We start from the raw sequence: 20,130 nt of genomic DNA, 5'->3' as shown, positions 1-20,130 counted from the left end.
ATTTTTCAAATGGTTTTATACATTCAAAACTACATATTACTCATGAGGCTAGAAAGAAATTTTGAAAGGTGGTTTGACAGAAAGCTGCTAAGAACTTATTTCATTCATGAGAAAAATTCTAATCATTTCTATAAAATTAAAAACTTGCCAGTTTGGTACCTGTACATGATTTCAACAATGCACTATTCTTTTAGCTCAAATGCAATGGAATTAGAGATTATTTGTCTATTTTTCAAATGTCAAAACCACAGATTCTGGATGGACTTAGATTGCAGGAAGTTTCAGCGAAGTCACAGAAGAGTTAAATTAACAGTGATGTTCCATGATGCAACTAGAGATTATCATACTAAATGAAGTAAGTCCAAAAGACAAATACAATATGACATCACATATATGGAATCTAAAATATGACACAAATGAACCTATCTATGAAACAGAAACAAAATCAGGGACAAAAAGAATAGACTCGTGGTTGCCAAGGTGGAGGGTCATGGGAGAGGGTAGGAGTGGGAATTTGGGATTAGAAGATGAAAACTGGTATATATAGAACAGATAAACAACAAGGTCCTATCGTATAGCACAGGGAACTATATTCAATATCCTGTGATACACCGGTCAGAATGGCCATCATCAAACAATCTACAAGCAATAAATGCTGGAGAGGGTGTGGAGAAAAGGGAACCCTCTTGCACTGCTGGTGGGAATGTAAATTGATACAGCCACTATGGAGAACAGTATGGAGGTTCCTTAAAAAACTAAAAATAGAACTACCATACAACCCAGCAATCCCACTACTGGGCATATACCCTGAGAAAACCATAATTCAAAAAGAGTCATATACCACAATGTTCATTGCAGCTCTATTTACAATAGCCAGGACATGGAAGCAACCTAAGTGTCCATCAACAGATGAATGGATAAAGAAGATGTGGCACATATATACAATGGAATATTACTCAGCCATAAAAAAAAAAAGAAATTGAGTTATTTGTAGTAAGGTGGATGGACCTAGAGTCTGTCATACAGAGTGAAGTAAGTCAGAAAGAGAAAAACAAATACTGTATGCTAACACATATATATGGAATCTTAAAAAAAAAAAAAGTCATGAAGAACCTAAGGGCAAGACGGGAATAAAGATGCAAAACTACTAGAGAATGGACTTGAGGTTACAGGGAGGGGGAAGGGTAAGCTGGGACAAAGTGAGAGAGTGTCATGGACATATATACACTCCCAAACGTAAAACAGATAGCTAGTGAGAAGCAGCAGCATAGCACAGGAAGATCAGCTTGGTGCTCTGTGACCACCAGAGGGGTGGGATAGGGAGGGTGGGAGGGAGGGAGACGCAAGACGGAAGACATATCGGGATAGATGTATATGTATAACTGATTCACTTAATTATAAAGCAGAAACTAACACACCATTGTAAAGCAATTATACTTCAATAAAAATGTTTAAATATATATATATATATATATATATCCTGTGATAAACCATAAAGGAAAAGAATATGAAAAAGAATGTGTGTGTGTGTGTGTGTATATATATATATATATATATATATATAACTGAGTCACTTTGAGGTGCAGCAGTGATTAACACAACATCGTAATTCAACTATACTTCAATAAAAAATAAATTAAAAAATAAAAAGCTCCATGAGAACAAGTCCTAAAATCTTTCTCACTGCTGTATCCTCAGAGCTTGGCACATGGTAAATGCTCAATGAATATTCATGTGAGTCAAGTGAGAAAGAATGAATTAATGAATGGCTTTCATTAAGTGAGTAGGAAGGAATTAAGGAATACCTTGTTTGTAATGAATCCCTTTCTGCAACTGGTCTCAGAGATCCTCACATTGCTCAGCCTGAAACACGGACACATCTTGCTTTGCCCTGTATCAATGGTGCTCTGGATCTCAGAAAAAATCATGCCCCAGATCACGCCTCTCAGCTCCATTAAGCTTTCAGTGTAAAGGGTTCTCCTTAGAGCCCGGGAAGGGTCACTGAAGTTTCCATCCATGTAATCCTACATCTCCAGGGTAGCATGGCATCCACCCACCTGTGGCTCCTCCAATGCTCAAGCCAACCAGTCAAGCTGGTTCTGTCCTGTTACCAGTCGGACAGGACCCAGTCACAGGAGGCTAACTCTCATCCTCTTCCACAAAGTCCCCAGGTAGACCATAACTACTTGTCCTTATTCCCAAGCAACCCAGGCAGCCCCTTCCTTCTGTGCCCAAAGTAGAAAATATCAGGCCTTGCTCTACTGAGAGCTCCTCAAGAGTCCAGCGACATCTTAGTTCAGATGTGCTAGGAGACAAAGGACAATAGTGCAGTTCTCCTGAGTTACCACCATAGCCAGACATGAGGTCACCCTGAGAGACTAGAATCTACCAGAGACATGGCCAAAGGTGAAAGAGGAAACATGAACGAGTAAAAACAGTGTTGAAGCAAATGTTTCTGACAGTCAGCATGGCATGAAGACTTCTCAGGCCTCTGAATCCCTTTCCTTGTTTTATGTCTATTTGTTCAATGAAACACGTGCAAATCAAGTCAAGCCTCCTGGCTCCCAGGTAGGTACAGCCCAGTTCTTAGCTCCTAGAAGGATTCTGGGCTAAGGCTCCACTCTACTTGGACTGTACTATCAGGCCCCCAAAACGGGGGGAGCTGGCAGGGAAGGACTGATTTCCATTTCAAACTGCATTCTGGTACTTTGTACTCCAGCACCATTGGCCGATCAATATTTAATGCTTGGAGATTCTGACTCTGCGGGAGTCATGTCAGGGGACCTTGGGAGCCAATCTGCTTGAGCTTCTGAGTGATAATTATTCATGGGCTCCTGCCTCTTGCTCTTTCTCTCGCACGGTCCCACTCTGCAGACTCAGTGCCTTATTCAGTCTTCTCTCTCGCTCTCTCCGCTGCTGTAGCTGGACCCTCCGCCTTCGCCAACGCTCAGCATCTGCACATCCCTACAATGGCTAAAACAGCAATGGGTAAGGCATCGCGCCTCGTTCTTCCTCGGCTCGACCTGGAGCCCACCTCTCACCCTCTCTCTTACAGCTTGGAAGACATTCGGAGATATTTTATAGAGAAAAAGACATTACTGTTAACATAGCAATCGGGAAGGATGGAGGCCGCTCTGGGGTTTGAGGGAGGGCAAAAAGGGGATCCTTGAAAATCTAAAGCTAAGGATTTTTTTTTAAAGGTGGAAGAAGGTAAGTTGCCGTCCCATGGGTAGCGAATTTATTCTGTTTCCATATTTAAAATTAGGGCTCAGTCGTTGGGGGGGGGGGAGGGGTCTACTCGAACTGTATGCCTTAAATGGGGTTAAGGGACATTTTGGAAAGTGCTTTGTAACATCCTTTATTTCTTCTCTAGTTAAAAAAAGGAAAGAAAAAAGAAAGAAAAGAGGGCGGGAGAAAGGAAAAAGAAAAATGCAAAGTCAAATTGGTCCCATCTAGGCTGTTTGAAAGATGGGTGGAGACGAGGGAGGCGGGAGAAGAACCGGGCAAATGTATCGCATTGTCTGGTCGGAAAAACTGATAGTCCTGGGGCGCGGTGCGGAGAAGTGAGGGCGCGGGGCGGGGTTGGCAGTGGGGGGGGGGGAGACCTACACTCTTTTGTTTTAGGGAAAGGGAGGGGAAGGAGACAGGAAGTCGGGAGGGCACGGAGGGCGCGGGTGGGCAGCTGCAGGGGCGGGGAAGCGCGCGGTTGGGGAGGGGTGGAGGGACAGCGGTTTCGCAGGCTCTGGGGTGGGGTTTCTTTGTGTGAGGACGAGCCGTCCCGGGGGGGAGGCACCTGCAGAGCTGGGCACACAATGCGGATGGCCCCACCCTTTGCGGAGCCGCGCTGGTGCCCTCCCCCCAACCCGGTGCCGCGGAAAGGGGGCCGGGTGCGGAGCGCAGCGCGACGCCCAGGAGCCCAGCCCTGGGGAGACAGCAGCGCCACGCCCGGAGCCTCGCGCTCCCGACTCCCAGCCTCGGCTTCCGAGTGAGACCTGACCATTGCCCCCGCCTTCCCCACCCTGGCCATATTGTTCCGTTTTACAGAGGGAAGGGGGGAAAAGTGGGTTAACATTTTTCTTTTCAAAACCGCATTGCATAGGGTTATTAGACATAAACGCGATAAAGCCTTCTTTGAACTCATTTGATCGTTTGGGGGAAAAGCTTCTGGAACCTAGATAAGAGTATACATAATAATACAGACACAAAAGAGGTCAAGGTCTTAAACTGAGCCAAGTGAAACATGTTTTGTACGTCAGACAGGGCCAAATATCGGCAATTGTCATAGGCTCAGCCTGTATCGGAGAGACGGTCGAGACGCAGAGACCAAACGAGGTTCCGGATCCAGGGCCGCCATCCCCAACGGGTCTTGCGCCTCCAGTACCCCTCGGTTCGGCGCTCGGTGGCCCCGGGAGAAACAGGCAGGGAGGGACCGGAGGTCGGGTGGCGGCTGGAAGCACCCCTTCCGCGGGACCCGGTGCGGGATGCGGAGAAGGGGGAAAGAGGCCAAAAGGGCTTGCGCTGGTCAGCTCCGCCCTGCCCTACCCTCCCAGGCGGAGCCGGAAAGACCTCAGGCTCAGATACTGGGCAAGGAAAAGGGGCTGGGGAGGGGCCCTTGAGCGGTCTGCCGTCCTAGAGTCCTTTTTTCCAGCCCCGCAGTCCAGAACAGTCCGGGGGCCCCTCGATGTGCGCAGACAGCGGGCGTTGCTCGGAGTCGCAGCGCCGAGCCCCTCCCAGCCAAGTGCGTGGCTCTGCGGAAAGGCCGGCTCGAGCCCCGCCCGGCCACACAAAGGCGCCGCCCCACCCCAGCCGGCCGCGGGACCGCAGAGGTGACCCCTTCCTAGGAGCGCGGGGAGGGTCTCTTCTCGCCCTCCCACAGCACGTGGAGCATGGGGCTGTTTCCCGTAGCCGAAGCCCACGGCCCACGCCCTGTTCTCCATGCTTTCCTGGGTGGAGACCCCTTGGATGGTCTCGGTAGGAGAGACCCTCGCTCCTTGAGCGAGGGCCTCGGCCCCACCCTTCCCAGCTGGGGCCCAGGCCCGACAGCCACTGGCCGGATGGGGGCGCACGTGGCGAGCCGGCGAGTGGAGCGCAGCCAGCCCTGCAGAGCTCCGCGCCGCGCCCTGCGCTCCCCTCCCCAGGGCTGGGCGCTCGCCCGCGTGGGTGCAGCCGGGAGACGGGTTTCTGCGCAGTGTCTTGAACTACCCCGGCCTCCCGCGGTTCGCGGTTCGCCTGGCAGTCCGGCAAGGTTCTGAGAATGGGAGGTGGGGGCTCTCTCGCTCTGCAGTCTGCACCCCCACCCAGAGGTTTCTGCTGCAGGAGGGCGTCTGCAAACTCAGCAACAGCAGCATTATTGCTATTATTTTAAATTATTATTATTGTTTCCTGACTCACTGGCCATATTTGTTCAAAAGGTTTGAATGACTGCATTTGAATAAGGATTAACCCTTGTTGTGCTCACTTTTCTTTTCTTCCTCCTGTTCCCAACCCCCCCCCCCCAAAAAAAGAATGCATTCCCCCTTTCATTTTACGTTATAAAACAAATACATGTTCGGTTCCTGTAGGGACTTTGTACGTTCATGTGGGTCAGATACAAGTGCAGGTGCTTGCTTAGGGCAGGGCTTGTGTGCCAAAGATTGCTGGAAAATTCTCCGCGGAGAATTGTTTGTGGCCGCAATGGATGAAAATATCCGTATATAATTGAAATATTTTGATCTTCACCTTGTAGTCCATAGACCCTATCTATAAATATATAAATATAGGTTATGCACAAAATTTTAACTTTTTGTTTTTATTCCTAAACTCTTCTTCCAATTGCTGATTCTTGATACCGACTCGATTCTGCACAGAAGCATGGATGGTGAAATAGCCACCATCCCATTAATAAAAATCCCACCCCAAATATGACAAACGTAAAGGCCCTTTCTGCCATGAGTAAGCAAATCATGAAAAGAAGAACAACCTCTGCATTATTAAAATAATGGATTTTGAAGTCATTCCAGTTGCAAAGCATAATCAGTTAATCACCAGGGCGGGAGTTTTTTCCTGATTCATTAAATAATTATTGTATTCAGCAAGATTGTACTAGGTGCATATAATATTCCCTGTTATCTTCTCTAATGAAGTGGGCACCTTATAAATGGATATATAAATAACTAGAAGTGTAAAGAGGAGGATTTTTGTCAAATTTTCAGGATAAAATTGAAAGAAATAGCAGTAGTTTATCACTTAATCTTATATGCATAGTTCGTACCAGGAGAGTAAGCTGAGCCTGCAGTAAGCATTATTGACCCAGTGTAGCAGCATTACTGACCCAGTGTAGCTCAAGGCAGGTAACTGGTTTAATGATATAAATTAATACACCGGGTGGTGGTTGTCTACCTACACATGGTAAAATTCTCTGAAAGAAAATAAATTTTTCAATGATAATTATCAATGATTATTGGATTGGATGGTTTGTCATATTAAAATACACAACTTTAAAGTTAATTAGAATTAACCATGGTTTTGTGATGTAACTTACCGAATAATTGTACTAAATTATTCTAAGGGGGAAGGGAGTGTTTTTATTGTCAGAGCAATTGTCTCTGCCCTTAATCATTAACAGTTTTAGTAGAATTGTATCTGTTGCATTAAAAATACTTTTACTTACTTTCATATTCTTTTAATTGTTAATGGATAGATCGTGGAATAAGCATTTAATCATTTGGCACAATATATTTACCTTCAAATAACTTGTTCTCAATGGTGAAATGCTGCAGGAGGCTACATTTTCCTCAGATTCAAGAAATGTCCTCTCAGAGTGTCATAAAGCCGGTTCACGCAATAAAATAGCTTTCCTCCCTGTAATTTAGAATCAACATAGTTACTCAATTCTGTGAATATTTGGTAGTAGCCATTAAGCAGAGTTTTAAAGTTAAATCTGTACAATTAAAAATGAAATGGAGGATAAGTCAATTACATAATTAATTGAGGATTTTTGTCATTGATAAATCCAGACCATCTTTAGGAAAATTCCTGACTTATCGGTCACTCGTGTTTTTTATTCCAACCGACTATACACCCACCCCAATAGCTCACTGCTCACACAGGCTGGATGAAGCTGGCCTCAGAGCTAGTGGCTAACTGCTTTGGGTGTGGCCACCCCAAGCTGTTATATCTAACTCCAGGGCACACCAGTTTTCCTCCGCGGTCTTAGAAAAACACACATTATTCTGTTGTCACAGAACCTGTGACCTTATGTGAAGAATGCAAGAAATTTTCCGGACAAGGAAAAAAAAAAAAAAACGGAATTAGCCAGTGACCCAGATGTTTCCAGAACCAAGGCTTGGAGTCTGCATTAACTTTTCACCCCACTAGAGGGCACTCAGGTTCTCCAAAGAAGTAGATTGATTTAAACCCTGTTCCAAATACTTGCTATTTAAGAATGTCTTTTATCTGGAGCATTCAATTGCTTATTGGATAAGTTAATGCCACGCTTAGCCTAGTGAATGAAAAGAGTTTGTACACTTTTTCAAGGAGACGAGATTAAATGAGCCATGTTCATAATCTGGAAGTAGGTGTGGGTCCTGGTTAAGTATTCTGATGATTTTACTTTCTAGTATCATTACGTTGTTACTGTAACATCATTTATGTTATTAGGGGGTTTGTAGTGGATAAATAGTATACGGTGGTCAGTAGTAATATCAAGATTATATAGGAACAGAATGTTTCAATGTTTAAATAAAGGAATAATTAAAAACATTGTTTAGTTATTCATTTATTTAAAATGTGCTCAGTGTTGAGGACACACCTGAATGTCACTCACCACTTCCAGAGAGATGTCAAGTTAGTAGATAAAGCAGGTGGATACAATGTGATACTGAGAGGGGGCCCCCCAAACTGGCTGTTACTCTTTTTCCCACTTCCTGTTTTTTTTTTTTCCATTTAAAGGATACCTTTTAAACCAAATCCAGTGTGATTTCAGCTTGAATATTTAAATCTAATGTTATGTCAGCTTTCAATAATTATTGAGTACCTCCTTGTAGTTTTATTATTTAGTAGAAAATTGATGTTAATTTTCATGAAATAAGAAGAAATAGATAAGCATAAACTAATTTTTAGGATTATCAAAAGTGGATTTTTTAATGTTTGCAATGGTAGGAAATTCTTTTTCTCTTATATGTCATGTAGTATAATCCAACCATAAAATATTTAATAGGTTCATATTACTATGCTCCCCAGACTTTAATGTGCATGCGAATTACCCTGGATTTTCATTAAAATGCAAATTCTAATACAGTAGGTCTGGTTGAAGCCAGATATTCTGCATTCCTAACAAGCTTCCAGAAGATGCCAATTCTAGCCACCAAACACATCAGTTTAAGCAATATAAAATTGTGATATACACGTTCCTCCCACAGTAAGCTCTGGCATTATGTCTTAACATTCAAATCTATGGCAATCTTTACAAAATATTTCACCTCCAAACTCATATACTTAAGGATTTTATTCCTCTGGGAGTTATGTGTTCTGTGCCATCGTTCTCTTTTAATTGGATTTTTAAAATATATTCATATTGCAGGATTCAGCAAAAGACCTTCAAGAGAAATGTGGAAATAAGAATTTGACTCTGTTTGGGTGGGGGGTGTGGTGTGTGTGTGTAAGAAAAAAATGAATGTGGCTTGCAGCACAGTTGAGAAGGACGATAAATCAATACTGCTAGTTTACTGTCGTTTACAAAACAATGCGCAGAACAAAAAGTTCAATTCGGAAACTTTTAGTTATAGAATATAGTGCAAAAGTCTGTAACCCCATTACCATATAGTTAATTCATTGCAAATACTCTACATACTAAGGAAATTAACACAGAGGATTGAGCAGCTCTAAAGTTGTCTCTCAGCATATCCCATACTTTTTACTTACCAAGTTATCTAACAGAACATTTCTTCCTGGATACCACATGAGCAAATTATTAATAATTTATTGAGTATGGCTGTATATTTGAAAACATTACGTGTGTGTTTTCTGCTTACTTAAGCCAATAAAGGAACTCCATTATTCTATACTAACTTTCTAAGAAAGTCAACCTAGAGGTAAAAAATGGGTCTTCAGGGAATATCATCAAAGATGTACTATGTCAGTCCTGGCATGCAGTGGGTGGCTGACCCTGCAAACATCACCACATCTCGGGAAATGCTCTCCTGCAAAAATGATACTATGCATGAAATATCTCAAATTAGAAATTTACCGTTTCCCAAATAGGGCACTAAAAACATGGTCCCAAATAAAACTGGCCATAGAGATGATAAGATGTACTTTTTCCCCATGAAGTTGGATTAAGCCTAAAGCTTATCCATCCCTTTGTTCCTGTTGTTCTTAACTGTTCATTTCAGGGTCTCTCAAAAGCTAGGGAACTTTCAATTTTGCAACTCCTGGTACATTTAAAAAGGAAGAAGACGTGCTAAGACAGCATTCTAAAAGTAACGTGTGTTTTAAGTGTTTAATCCTAGCAGTCTGCTGCAGCTGTATGTATACTTCATTGGGAGATAACAGAAATTTAAACTAGTGGACCCTGAAGAATGAGGCAAAAAATTTCCTGACTGGTCCTTCAATCAACAATTTTCCTGTGACATTGCTTGTTTTCAAGGATCATTTCTCTGGCATAGAAGTAAATTTCAGAGTGTCTATAAGAAGTTACTTTAATTTATTGCTTTCATCCTTATATAGTGTATATAACATGCTAGGCACTAAGCACTTTACACATATTAGCTATGTTCATTTATAACATGTTATAACATGTTCGTCATCCAATAACCCTAAAAAGTATGTACTATTACAGATGAGGAAACTGAGGTGCAGAAAAGAGGAATGACTTGCCCAAAGTCACACAGTTATTCAGATCCAAAATTTGAACCCAGGCCTTCTGGCTCCAGAATCTTTGCCTTTAACCAGTACCCTTAGACTTCAGAGGTGTTCCCATCATGGGGTTTGAACCAGTGATACTGCTATTTTGTTTAACAAGCCAGATGGTCTTATCCTTTCTGAGCACAGATCCACCTTGAAGATGAAATACCTTCAAATTAATGACTTTTAATAGCTAACCTGGGGCTTATTAAAATAATTGCTATGATTTAGGCTTTTGGTGAAAGAGAGCTATAAGACCTTGGGGGCTCTAATGTATGGGATCACTTTGCTCTCTGAAGGCTCAACTAAGAACACAGCAGGGACTTCTCTTGTGGACACAGTGATTTTTTTTCTGGAAAAAAAGAATTCTGACTTAATCTAATCAGTATCTTCCGGTTGACACATTTCAAAATGGGCTCTTAGCTGGTTCCGTAGACCCTAGATGTTTAACCTTAATATTTTGTTTTATGAAATAAATCTAGAGCTAAAAGAGAGATACGGCCATGGCATCCACATTTAACATAATCATTAGATATTGCTTCAAGACTTTCTCCATCTTGTTACCTCAAGAGCAGACACTCAGGCAAGAGAGATCTGTGGGAAGGCTCTGACTCCCTTGCAAAACATTTCTAATTATCTTTTAATAAAGGAATCAGGTCCTGTCATTTGTCAAGGAGACATTTGCAGTAGTAAAACCTGTGTTTATGTAACCCATTTTTATTAGTCATGATTAAGATAACATTTTGTGTACATTTGTTCTCCCAAAACACTTTTATGTGAATGTAAAGGTTAATTAATGCATTTCAGCAGTCATTTTGCTAGTCATCTAGAAATATAGCTTCTCTAGGAATTGTACTTAAGAAGCCACACGTTATACTGTAAAACCATAATAAAATTTTAAGGCTTTTCCTCATTTGCAATTTTGTTGACCTCCAGATTAAAATATTTAATACTTTGAACAATTATAAGATTTAAAAAAATTGTTTTTGTGATCAAAAATAATTACAGTTCTTGTATACTCCATTAAATATAGTATTATCTGGAATTGTTTTTTTTTTAATTGTAAAGCAATGACCATAAGTGTGCTTATTTAGCAGTTATTCTTCTGGAATAATTGTACTTTAGATGTCAGAATTTGTACATCATCCATTAGCACAAGTACTTAGTATCACAATAGATGATCAGTAATATGAATCTGTCAACCTTTTAGTTGTACGCCTTTATATCCGGAAAAGAAATGGATGAAATTCATCTAAACTTAGTTCCACAAATACTTGTACAAGAAAGTATTTTCAAGTTTAAATTTTCATTCTACTCCCTGTTTCGGAAGATTTTTTTTTCTATTAAGGACAGCCATAAAATTTAATTTCCATTCAACAAAACTGCTTACAGTAAACCTAATAACAGTCTTTCAGTTTGGGCTTCCTAGTAAACAGAAACCTAACTCACATGATAAAGCTCAACGGTATAAAACATTTGACTGTTGCAAAACTGAGACCAGAAAATCACATCAAGATGTCACTTGTTACCACTTCCAGACTCTAATGGGGAGGGGCACCAACCATCTCAGGCAATTGAACAGAAGCTAGAGTTACTGCAGCCTGCCTTGGAACCCTGCTTCAGTACATAATTGTCTTTACTACTGCGTGGTTCTTTTTTGTTCCTGACACACTAATATCTACTGCTGTTTTTTAAGTCTTACAGCCTTATCTGAGCAATGCCAGTTAGCATCTGTCTCATTGTTCAAACACGTGACAAATTACCAGAGTTGATTCTAGCCTTTTCATGCACAGACTCCTGTCACTTTTAAAATCATCTTTTCATTCAATTTCTGACCTAATCTTTACTTTTAGAATAAAAAAAAAAAGGAGCAGATAAACACAGAAGACTGAAAACATTCAAAAGAAAAATTGGATAGCATGATCTATCAATGTGAGACCTTGTAGTTCTCAGAAAATACTCACCTGTGCCATACTTTGTAACCTTCCTATAATTCTTATGAGATGGGCATAGTATACATGTCACTCTGTTTAAAAATGAGCAAATTTAAGCTCAAAGAATTTAGTAACGTTCACATGTGGTAAGTTTTAGAGCTAGGGCCAGAACACAGGTCTAACAAAGATATATGTATCTATGTATACATACAATATATGTGTGTGTGTGTGTGTGTGTGTGTGTGTGTGTGTGTATGTAATTTCACTGATATGTGGAATCTACAAAACAAATGAACAAACAAAACAAAATAGAAACAGAGTCATAGATACAGAGGACAAACTGGTGGTTCCCAGGGGGCAGAAAGGGGGGGTTGGGGAAAATAGGTGAGGGAGACTAAAAGGTACAAACTTTCAGTTATAAAATAAATAAGTCACAGGGATGTAATGTATAGCATAGGGAATATAATAAATAATATTGTAATAACTTTGTATGATGACAGATGGTAATTAGACTTATTGTGGGAATCATTTTATAATGTATGAAAATATTGAATCAGAGCTTCCCTGGTGGCGCAGTGGTTGAGAGTCCGCCTGCCGATGCAGGGAACACGGGTTGGTGCCCTGGTCCGGGAAGATCCCACATGCCGGGAAGATCCCACATGCCGCGGAGCGGCTGGGCCCGTGAGCCATGGCCGCTGAGCCTGCGCGTCCGGAGCCTGTGCTCCGCAACGGGAGAGGCCACAACAGAGAGAGGCCCGCGTACCGAAAAAAAAAATGTATATATACAGAATCAATATGCTGTGCAGCTGACACTAATACAATTTTGAAGTCAATTATACTTCAATAAAAAGATATAGATATCTAATATATATTAATATATATGTATTAGATAGGATTAGGTTAGATATATATATGAATATATCTAATATATATTACATTTATATTAGATATGATAATATATAATAAAAACAAAACTAATAAAATGTAGCACTTTCTCCTTTCCAGTAACAATATGCACAAGTGAGGAAAGGCACACACTAAGTGGGTTTACCTTCAGTCTAAATTTATTAATAGTTAATGGCATTCGCATAGCACAGGGAGATCAGCTCGGCGCTCTGTGACCACCTAGAGGGGTGGGAGGGAGGGTGGGAGGGAGGGAGATGCAAGAGGGAAGAGATATGGGGACATATGTATATGTATAGCTGATTCACTTTGTTATAAAGCAGAAACTCACACACCATTGTAAAGCAATTATACTCCAATAAAGATGTTAAAAAAAATAGTTAATGGCATTAACTGCAGTAAAATAGATTCAAATACCAGCTTTGTTCTGAAGCCTATGCTAGGTATTGTAAAACTATAAATAATCATGGTCCTTACCCTTGGAGAATTTAGTCTTTTGAAGAAAACAGGACCTTGTACATACAAAAAAATTAATAACCAGTAATTGTAGCTTGTAACTATAAATAGAAGTCTCCACCATTTTAACAATCTTATTACACTGCCCTACAATATTATGAGGCAGCATATAATGATATACTAAGACCATCAGTTAGGAAGTACAGAGAGCCACTCAAGTGCTCTAAGAGACCTCTTGCAGATAAGAGGTGGGTATGGGAATTAGATGGATGTAATTTTATTTTTATTTATTTATTTATTTTTTTTTTTGCGGTACGCGGGCCTCACTGCTGTGGCCTCTCCCGTTGTGGAGCACAGGCTCCGGACACGCAGGCTCAGCGGCCATGGCTCACGGGCCCAGCCGCTCCGCGGCATGTGGGATCTTCCCGGACCGGGGCACGAACCCGCATCCCCTGCATCGGCAGGCAGACTGTCAACCACTGCGCCACCAGGGAAGCCGGATGGATGTAATTTTAAATCTTGCTCCACCTATTCACTAGTTGATAATCCTTGAGTGAATTATTATTTCTATACTACTGTTTTCTTGGTTATATCTCACAGTATATCTTAGGTATAGCTCAGTTATATCTCGGGGAAATAAGACCACCTAAATTACATGGTTGTTGTCAGAGAAAGAAATACTGTATAATATTACTTATATGTGGAATCTAAAAAGAATACAAATGAACGTATATGTGAAACAGAAACAGACTCACAGACATAGAAGATAAATTTGTGGTTACCAAAGGGAAGAGGGAAGGAGCAAATTAGGTGTATGGGATTAACAAATACAAACTACTATGTATAAAATAGATAAGCAATAAGGATATACTGTATAGCACAAGGAATTATAGCTTTTCTCCTAGTAACCTATGATGGAGTATAATCTGTTGATAATAACAACCTACATATAAAAATACTCAATATTGTTCATATTTATAGGCCATAAAATGTAGAGGATAAGATATACTCCTACTTTCTCATAAACGTGAAATAATGACAAAGGAGGAGCTTTATATGAAAGCATCAATACAGTTTAAATCCTCACGAGATCATGAGATATTACAGTGGGTAAAAGAGTTCAGCTTTAAAGACAATGTAGACATTCTTTCATTTTAAAAAAACTGAACAAGCTTCCGAAATGGCTAACCAAAACACAACGGTAGAAAGAAAAGAACTGTGTCTCTTCTATCAACCAAAAAGTTGGTTTAAAAAAAAAAAAAGCTTAGTAGTAGAACAAATAAAAGAAAATGAAATTCAGTATCTAGGATGAGAATTTTTTCTAAGTTCAGCATTAACGTTGAAGAAACATTGAATTATGCTGCTTTGAAAGAACTGAATTCCACGTGCTGAAATTTTTCTTAAAATGAATTTTTTTCTAGCGTGTACAGTAGCAGTCTGTATTTGTTATGAGTTGCAGGAACCTGTATTCCAACTTATGCAAGAGAAGAATTGCAGAAAAATATAACTTGGGAGAGAATGATGAACTTTATGACCTGCTTGCATAGCTGAAGAGAATAAACGCCTACCCACTTCTGCAAAGGGACGATGCTGCTGACAACAGATAGGCAACATTCGATCACTTTTGATAAATTTTAGACGTGAATGGTGAATACATAGGGTGAGGACGGTCAGCTAAAAAGTCAAATAGGATTTCTCAGAATTGCTTCTGAAAAAGCTTTGTTCTGCTTGAGAAAAAGAGTAGCAGGCTTTGCAAGGCAGCCTCAAATCTAGCTTTGCCTGATCTTTCTTCCTGTGAACTCTACAGGTTTACTGTTTAACAGTGAGCTTGGGGATTAGCCACATACCTACTTGCAGCACCTTTTTGTCGTCATCATATTTCCCATCATTTATTGTCCCCTACTATGCATGAACCAGTCACATGTCACGTGTCCCTATGCCCTTTTTCCCATTTCATTTTTTTTTTTTTTTTTTTTTTCTGTACGCGGGCCTCTCACTGTTGTGGCCTCTCCCGTTGCGGAGCACAGGCTCGGGATGCGCAGGCTCAGCGGCCATGGCTCACGGGCCCAGCCGCTCCGCGGCATGTGGGATCTTCCCGGACCGGGGCACGAACCCGTGTCCCCTGCATTGGCAGGCGGACTCTCAACCACTGCGCCACCAGGGAAGCCCTTCCCATTTCATTTTTATGGCAACTCTTAGGTTTCATTATTCCCACTGGACAAGGAAGGATAGGAGAAGCCAAGGGAAGTTAAGTGACTGTGGAAGTCACACACCTTGTTCACGGCAAAGGTGGGTTTCAGATCTCAAGCCCTCTCTCTTCATTCCAGCTGCCTCACTGGGAACAGTTGTTAACTGTGTTTTGCTACAGACATTTCTTTATCTTATATGCAACTATACTGAGGGCTTCTTTTAGGCCAGAACCACGTTTCATGTACTTTGTCGCCTTCACAGCATCGTGTGGCCGGCAGTAATGATACTGTTGGGTAACGTGTATTGAGTGTAGTGTGCCGAGTGCAGTGACAGCTGTCCCAAGCACCCTGAGAAGATTATCACCCCCATTTCCACAGCTGGGAAAGGAAGGCAGGGAAGGAAAGCCACATGCAGCCAGTAGGTGCTAAGGCCAGGATTTGAAACAAATCAGTCCCTGGAGCCCTCTTAGGTAACCACTATACCTACAGTCTCCCTTGGACATAAGTAGGGGCTCTGATTGTGTTCGGTAATTTGATGAGCTAAGGATGAAGAGAAGCCACAGCATAACAAGAAGCAAGATGCCACAGCATTTCACTGTAGCCACGGCCTGTAGACTTCAAAAGTCACTCAAAGAATAAAGAGCAAATCAGAGAATCTTTGCTAACAAGATCTTACATGAGTTAGCACTTAAGTTTCGCAATACATGATTTAATTCAATCTTTACAATAATATACCCATTTTGTGGATAAATAAACTCATGTTTAGAAGGTTTAATAAATTGTTAAGTTTGGATAGATCCTGAGCTAGAGCCTAAGTAAGTCTTCAGCTCTCACTCATAGTTTTTTCCATTATCCCAAGGTAATATCTACTCATCTTAAGTCAGTATTGTGGCCAAAAAAGCAACAGAACATACAAATGAATGCAGAGGAAACATTCACCTGCCTCCTTTTTCTCCTTGCATAGAGAGAGGTGATTACCTGTTTTCATGAAGTTGACTTTATGAAGCATAGAGGTAGGTGGGGCTGCTTAAATTTTGCCTGGGAGCCAAGCAATTACAGTTGTGCCACTAACTAGTGCCATTTTGAAACTATCGCCATAGCTACGGCTATGGGATAAGGGCTAAGTGAGATAAGTAGGCCACTTCAAAGCACCTGGAAATACCAGTCTGTAGCATAAAAGGAAGTTAGTAAATTTAGTGAAGATAATCGGTGAGCTCAATCTGGCTCCAACATCTGGACTCTTAATCCCCACTCTTAAGCTAGTCTCAATGGGAAGCCAGCTGAGTCACTGACAGATCCAGGGGATATCATCTGGAGCTGGTGACAGCTCCTCCCTGCTCAGCCACCAGAAGATAAGCTTTTATAGAACACTAACTGCTACATATAACTACATGCATGCATTAAATGAGACACCTTCTCTCGCCCTCAAAAACCTTAAATATAGTTGGGAAGGAATGATTAGCAGCGAACCCAACAGTAGAGGAATAAGGGCTAAGCTGTGTGAAACAAGCCAGGAACATGACTGTGTCTTTGAAAGGAGAAGAGACTCAAAGCCCTTTGTGATGGAAACCATTAAGTTTGAGTTACTTCTATTTTTAGGGAGATGCAAACTCAGCCTTATGGAAATGCATGAGTCAACCATTGGAGACATTTCTGAATTGTCACCACATCCTCGTACACAGATCCTCTGTCCTGCTCTACACATTATTACTTGGCCAACTTTTTGAAATTGTGAGCAATATCCCAAACCACAAGTACACTTTTTTATGAATGTATTTAGGCCGAATGAATCTAGAGAAAACAGAATGTGAAGGAAAGCCCATATTGTGCCTTTAAGTATTATGTATTACCAAGTTATGATTTTTAAAATAATATCAGCAATTTATTATGCCAAATTCTGATTCATATTTATCTATGCAGATCAAACACTTGATACCATTTTACCTTCAGTTTTTTACTGGGAGTGTTTATGACCAAGTCTTGTAGTACTTGCTGCCACAAAGAAAATAAGAAGCATAGGTTATTCTGATCTCACTCAACCAGTTATACCAACATGTAATCTTTCTCATATCTTAGGAATGAGTATCATGAATTCAAACGGGGCTCCAGATGGCATCCAGAAAGCTCATATGTTATGAATCACCTATTCTGCCTAATCATAAAATATATTTTTTTATATATATTTAAAATAGATCTTCCTTGTAGTATGGGAAAAAGCTAAGTTTGCTCAAATAGTTTGACAATTTGAAATTCAAATGATGAGTTGCTTTATGAATCACATTATATATAACATTTTGTGTCTATCATGTAAATATTTATTGTGAAATACCAAGATTTGGAAAGAGGAAACAATTTACAAAGCAGAAATATGAAGAGTAAGTTTTCCTTTTCTTTAAAAATGCAATGCCTTAAAATAATTTGTTTAAAAGAAGGTAAGTAAAGAAAGCCCTTAGTGCAGAAAACACAAAAAAATGAATCTGCATGTAATGAGGAAGTTAATTCATTTATAGACAATATTTGCTAAATTTGTAGAATCATAGAATTCCAGAGCTTGGAAATACCAACTCTCAATGAAAAAAGGGTCCAGAAAAATTAAATGACTTGCTCAAGTTCTTAACAGAAAAATCTTAAGTTTTGAGAAGACCTCAAAGGTCATATAATCTAGTCACCATCTAATACTTATTTTCCCACCTGAAACATGGGGTTAATTAAGGCTTGAGCTACTATCCAAGAGCGTAGTTGAATCGCAACACATTACATAATTTTGTAAAGTAAAAGAGAAATGCCATTCTTCATGAAAATTTTGTAAATGGAGGAATTCTACAAGTAATACATGGTACGTATATATTGCCTTGGTCAGCAGAAGCAGCAAGTACCACCATTCTGGGTGCATTCCAAGAATTTTGTATGTATACGTGAGGCACTGGTCTTCACATGCAGATGAATTTGCTTCCCAAGAAGGATGAAAGTGTGTGAAGCCCTCCGAAAGGCTGTTCCAAGTGCTCTGGAAGAGGAGATCAATGATGCTTAGGTTTTAGGAAAGGAAAAAAAAAAAAAACTGCCACAATGCAAATAAATTGCTTTGTATCACCCCACATCAAAAATGCACAACCAGATTTAGAAGCAGGAGAAAGAGTCAAATATCAAAGAAAGATGATTTTTTTAAAAGCCTTTCATCACTTCCACTCATTACACCTTTCTCCCATTGCTGTTTTCCCTCTGTCCCTGTCATCACCACCACCACACCATCTACCATCCCCAAAGTGGGGGAAGACCTTTAAAAAACTAAGGTTATAAAGTTTGATTTCTTCATGTATAAAATGAGACTATCATTAGATTATTTAGATTATTTCTGCTGTTCCTTCCAGTTCTACAGAGCTAAGGCTAGTGATTCCAATTACATTAGACAAAATGCAGACTTATTAATAATCTAAACATATTTATATTGATGACCTTAAAGTAACTCTTTGAGAAACTGCTCACCAATCCAGGTCAACCAGATTTCACTAAAGTACAGAAACAAAATGCATAACCAAAACAAACTAAAAACCTCATAATATATTTCCTCAAAGTATGAACAAACCCTCCTGATCACTCAGGTATTTTTATTTGTATCTTATAGGTTAAGCGTATTATGAAATCCGCCTGTAAGAGAACATACAGTTACTTTTTTAATCTCTCTGGGTTTTTTTGTGATGTGTATTGCTTATTTCAAATAAATCAAAACCCAAATTTCAATCTCTTTATCCTTTCTGTAGCCATTTACTTTATTACAAAAAAGGCAAAGTGATACTTTGGCATGCAAAGAACAATAACTTAACAAAACTACATTTATCATAGCATGAGCATACAAAACTTTTGCATCACTGAAAATTACCGTTTCTTAGAAGAACTTTTATTTCCAGAAGAAACAAAATGCATGTGAAAGAAAGAAAATTTAGAAATACTTTTCTTGGACCAAGTTGTCTTTTATATTTTAATCTTGTTTGTAACAGTGATGACACAAAAGGGACTGTGGAATTCAGAAGCTCCCGACGTTTTTCTTACTTTCTTTTTACACTGCTTTTCATTCCTGGCAGAAAATTATACGAATTCAAGTTCTAGTATGTGATGGGATGAATCCTATTTCAGAAAATGAGTCTTTACATGGCAAAGCTTGAAGAAGTAGCATTTGATTTCCAAAACAAAAAAGCAGTTTTCATGGCATATCTACATTAACCTGAGGATTTCTTCCACACTATTTACCTGCCTCAAGAATGGACGCTGAAGATAATTACACAGTAGAAGCCGTAATATTAAGAGGTTTCACATTCATCTCAAAGGCTCCAGTACTCTCACATACTTGCAGAGATACTCAATCAATGGTATCGCTCAAATTTTTAAATATCAGTGGCAATTCTAAACCTTGACAATATTTACATTTCCTATATTTTTAAATATATATTTGTTCATTCTATTCTCTTTGACACAAAGTGACTGCAGGACACATTACTTAAGTGTGACTAACAAGGTCACAAGACTTGTTTTCATTCAGGGGAAAAAATTTACCTGACTGCTCAGTTTTTGTTCACTAAGCCAGTTACCTAAGCTTTTAATACACAGGTTTTGAATGGATGACTAAAACCAAACTCTAATAAATATGATTTAAAAATCCAACTTTTAGAGCACTATTGAGTAAATGTTACATTCTGTTGCATTTTACAAAGTTTCATTTAAGACTCTAGAATTCTTAGGTTTTGGGAAGCAAGCAAAATGCTGGCTCCTAC

General features: G+C 40.0%; 1 protein-coding gene across 1 annotated transcript in view; it reads left to right on the top strand.

The window, feature by feature from the left end:
- Window positions 1-2,894: 2,894 nt before the first annotated feature.
- Window positions 2,895-20,130, top strand: part of STMN2 (stathmin 2) — a 52,059-nt gene continuing 34,823 nt past the window's right edge. Inside the window, exon 1 of the mRNA XM_082674470.1 lies at window positions 2,895-2,988. Within this exon, the coding sequence (XP_082530596.1) occupies window positions 2,970-2,988 (19 nt within the window). The 5' untranslated portion in view covers window positions 2,895-2,969. The remainder of the gene's footprint in view (window positions 2,989-20,130) is intronic.

Source organism: Grampus griseus (genome assembly GCF_964374135.1).
Source record: "Grampus griseus genome assembly, chromosome: 17".
In the NCBI taxonomy this organism is placed as follows: domain Eukaryota; kingdom Metazoa; phylum Chordata; class Mammalia; order Artiodactyla; family Delphinidae; genus Grampus; species Grampus griseus.
The sequence above is the reverse complement of the archived record's forward strand: the minus strand, read 5'-3'. Positions and strand labels throughout refer to the sequence as shown.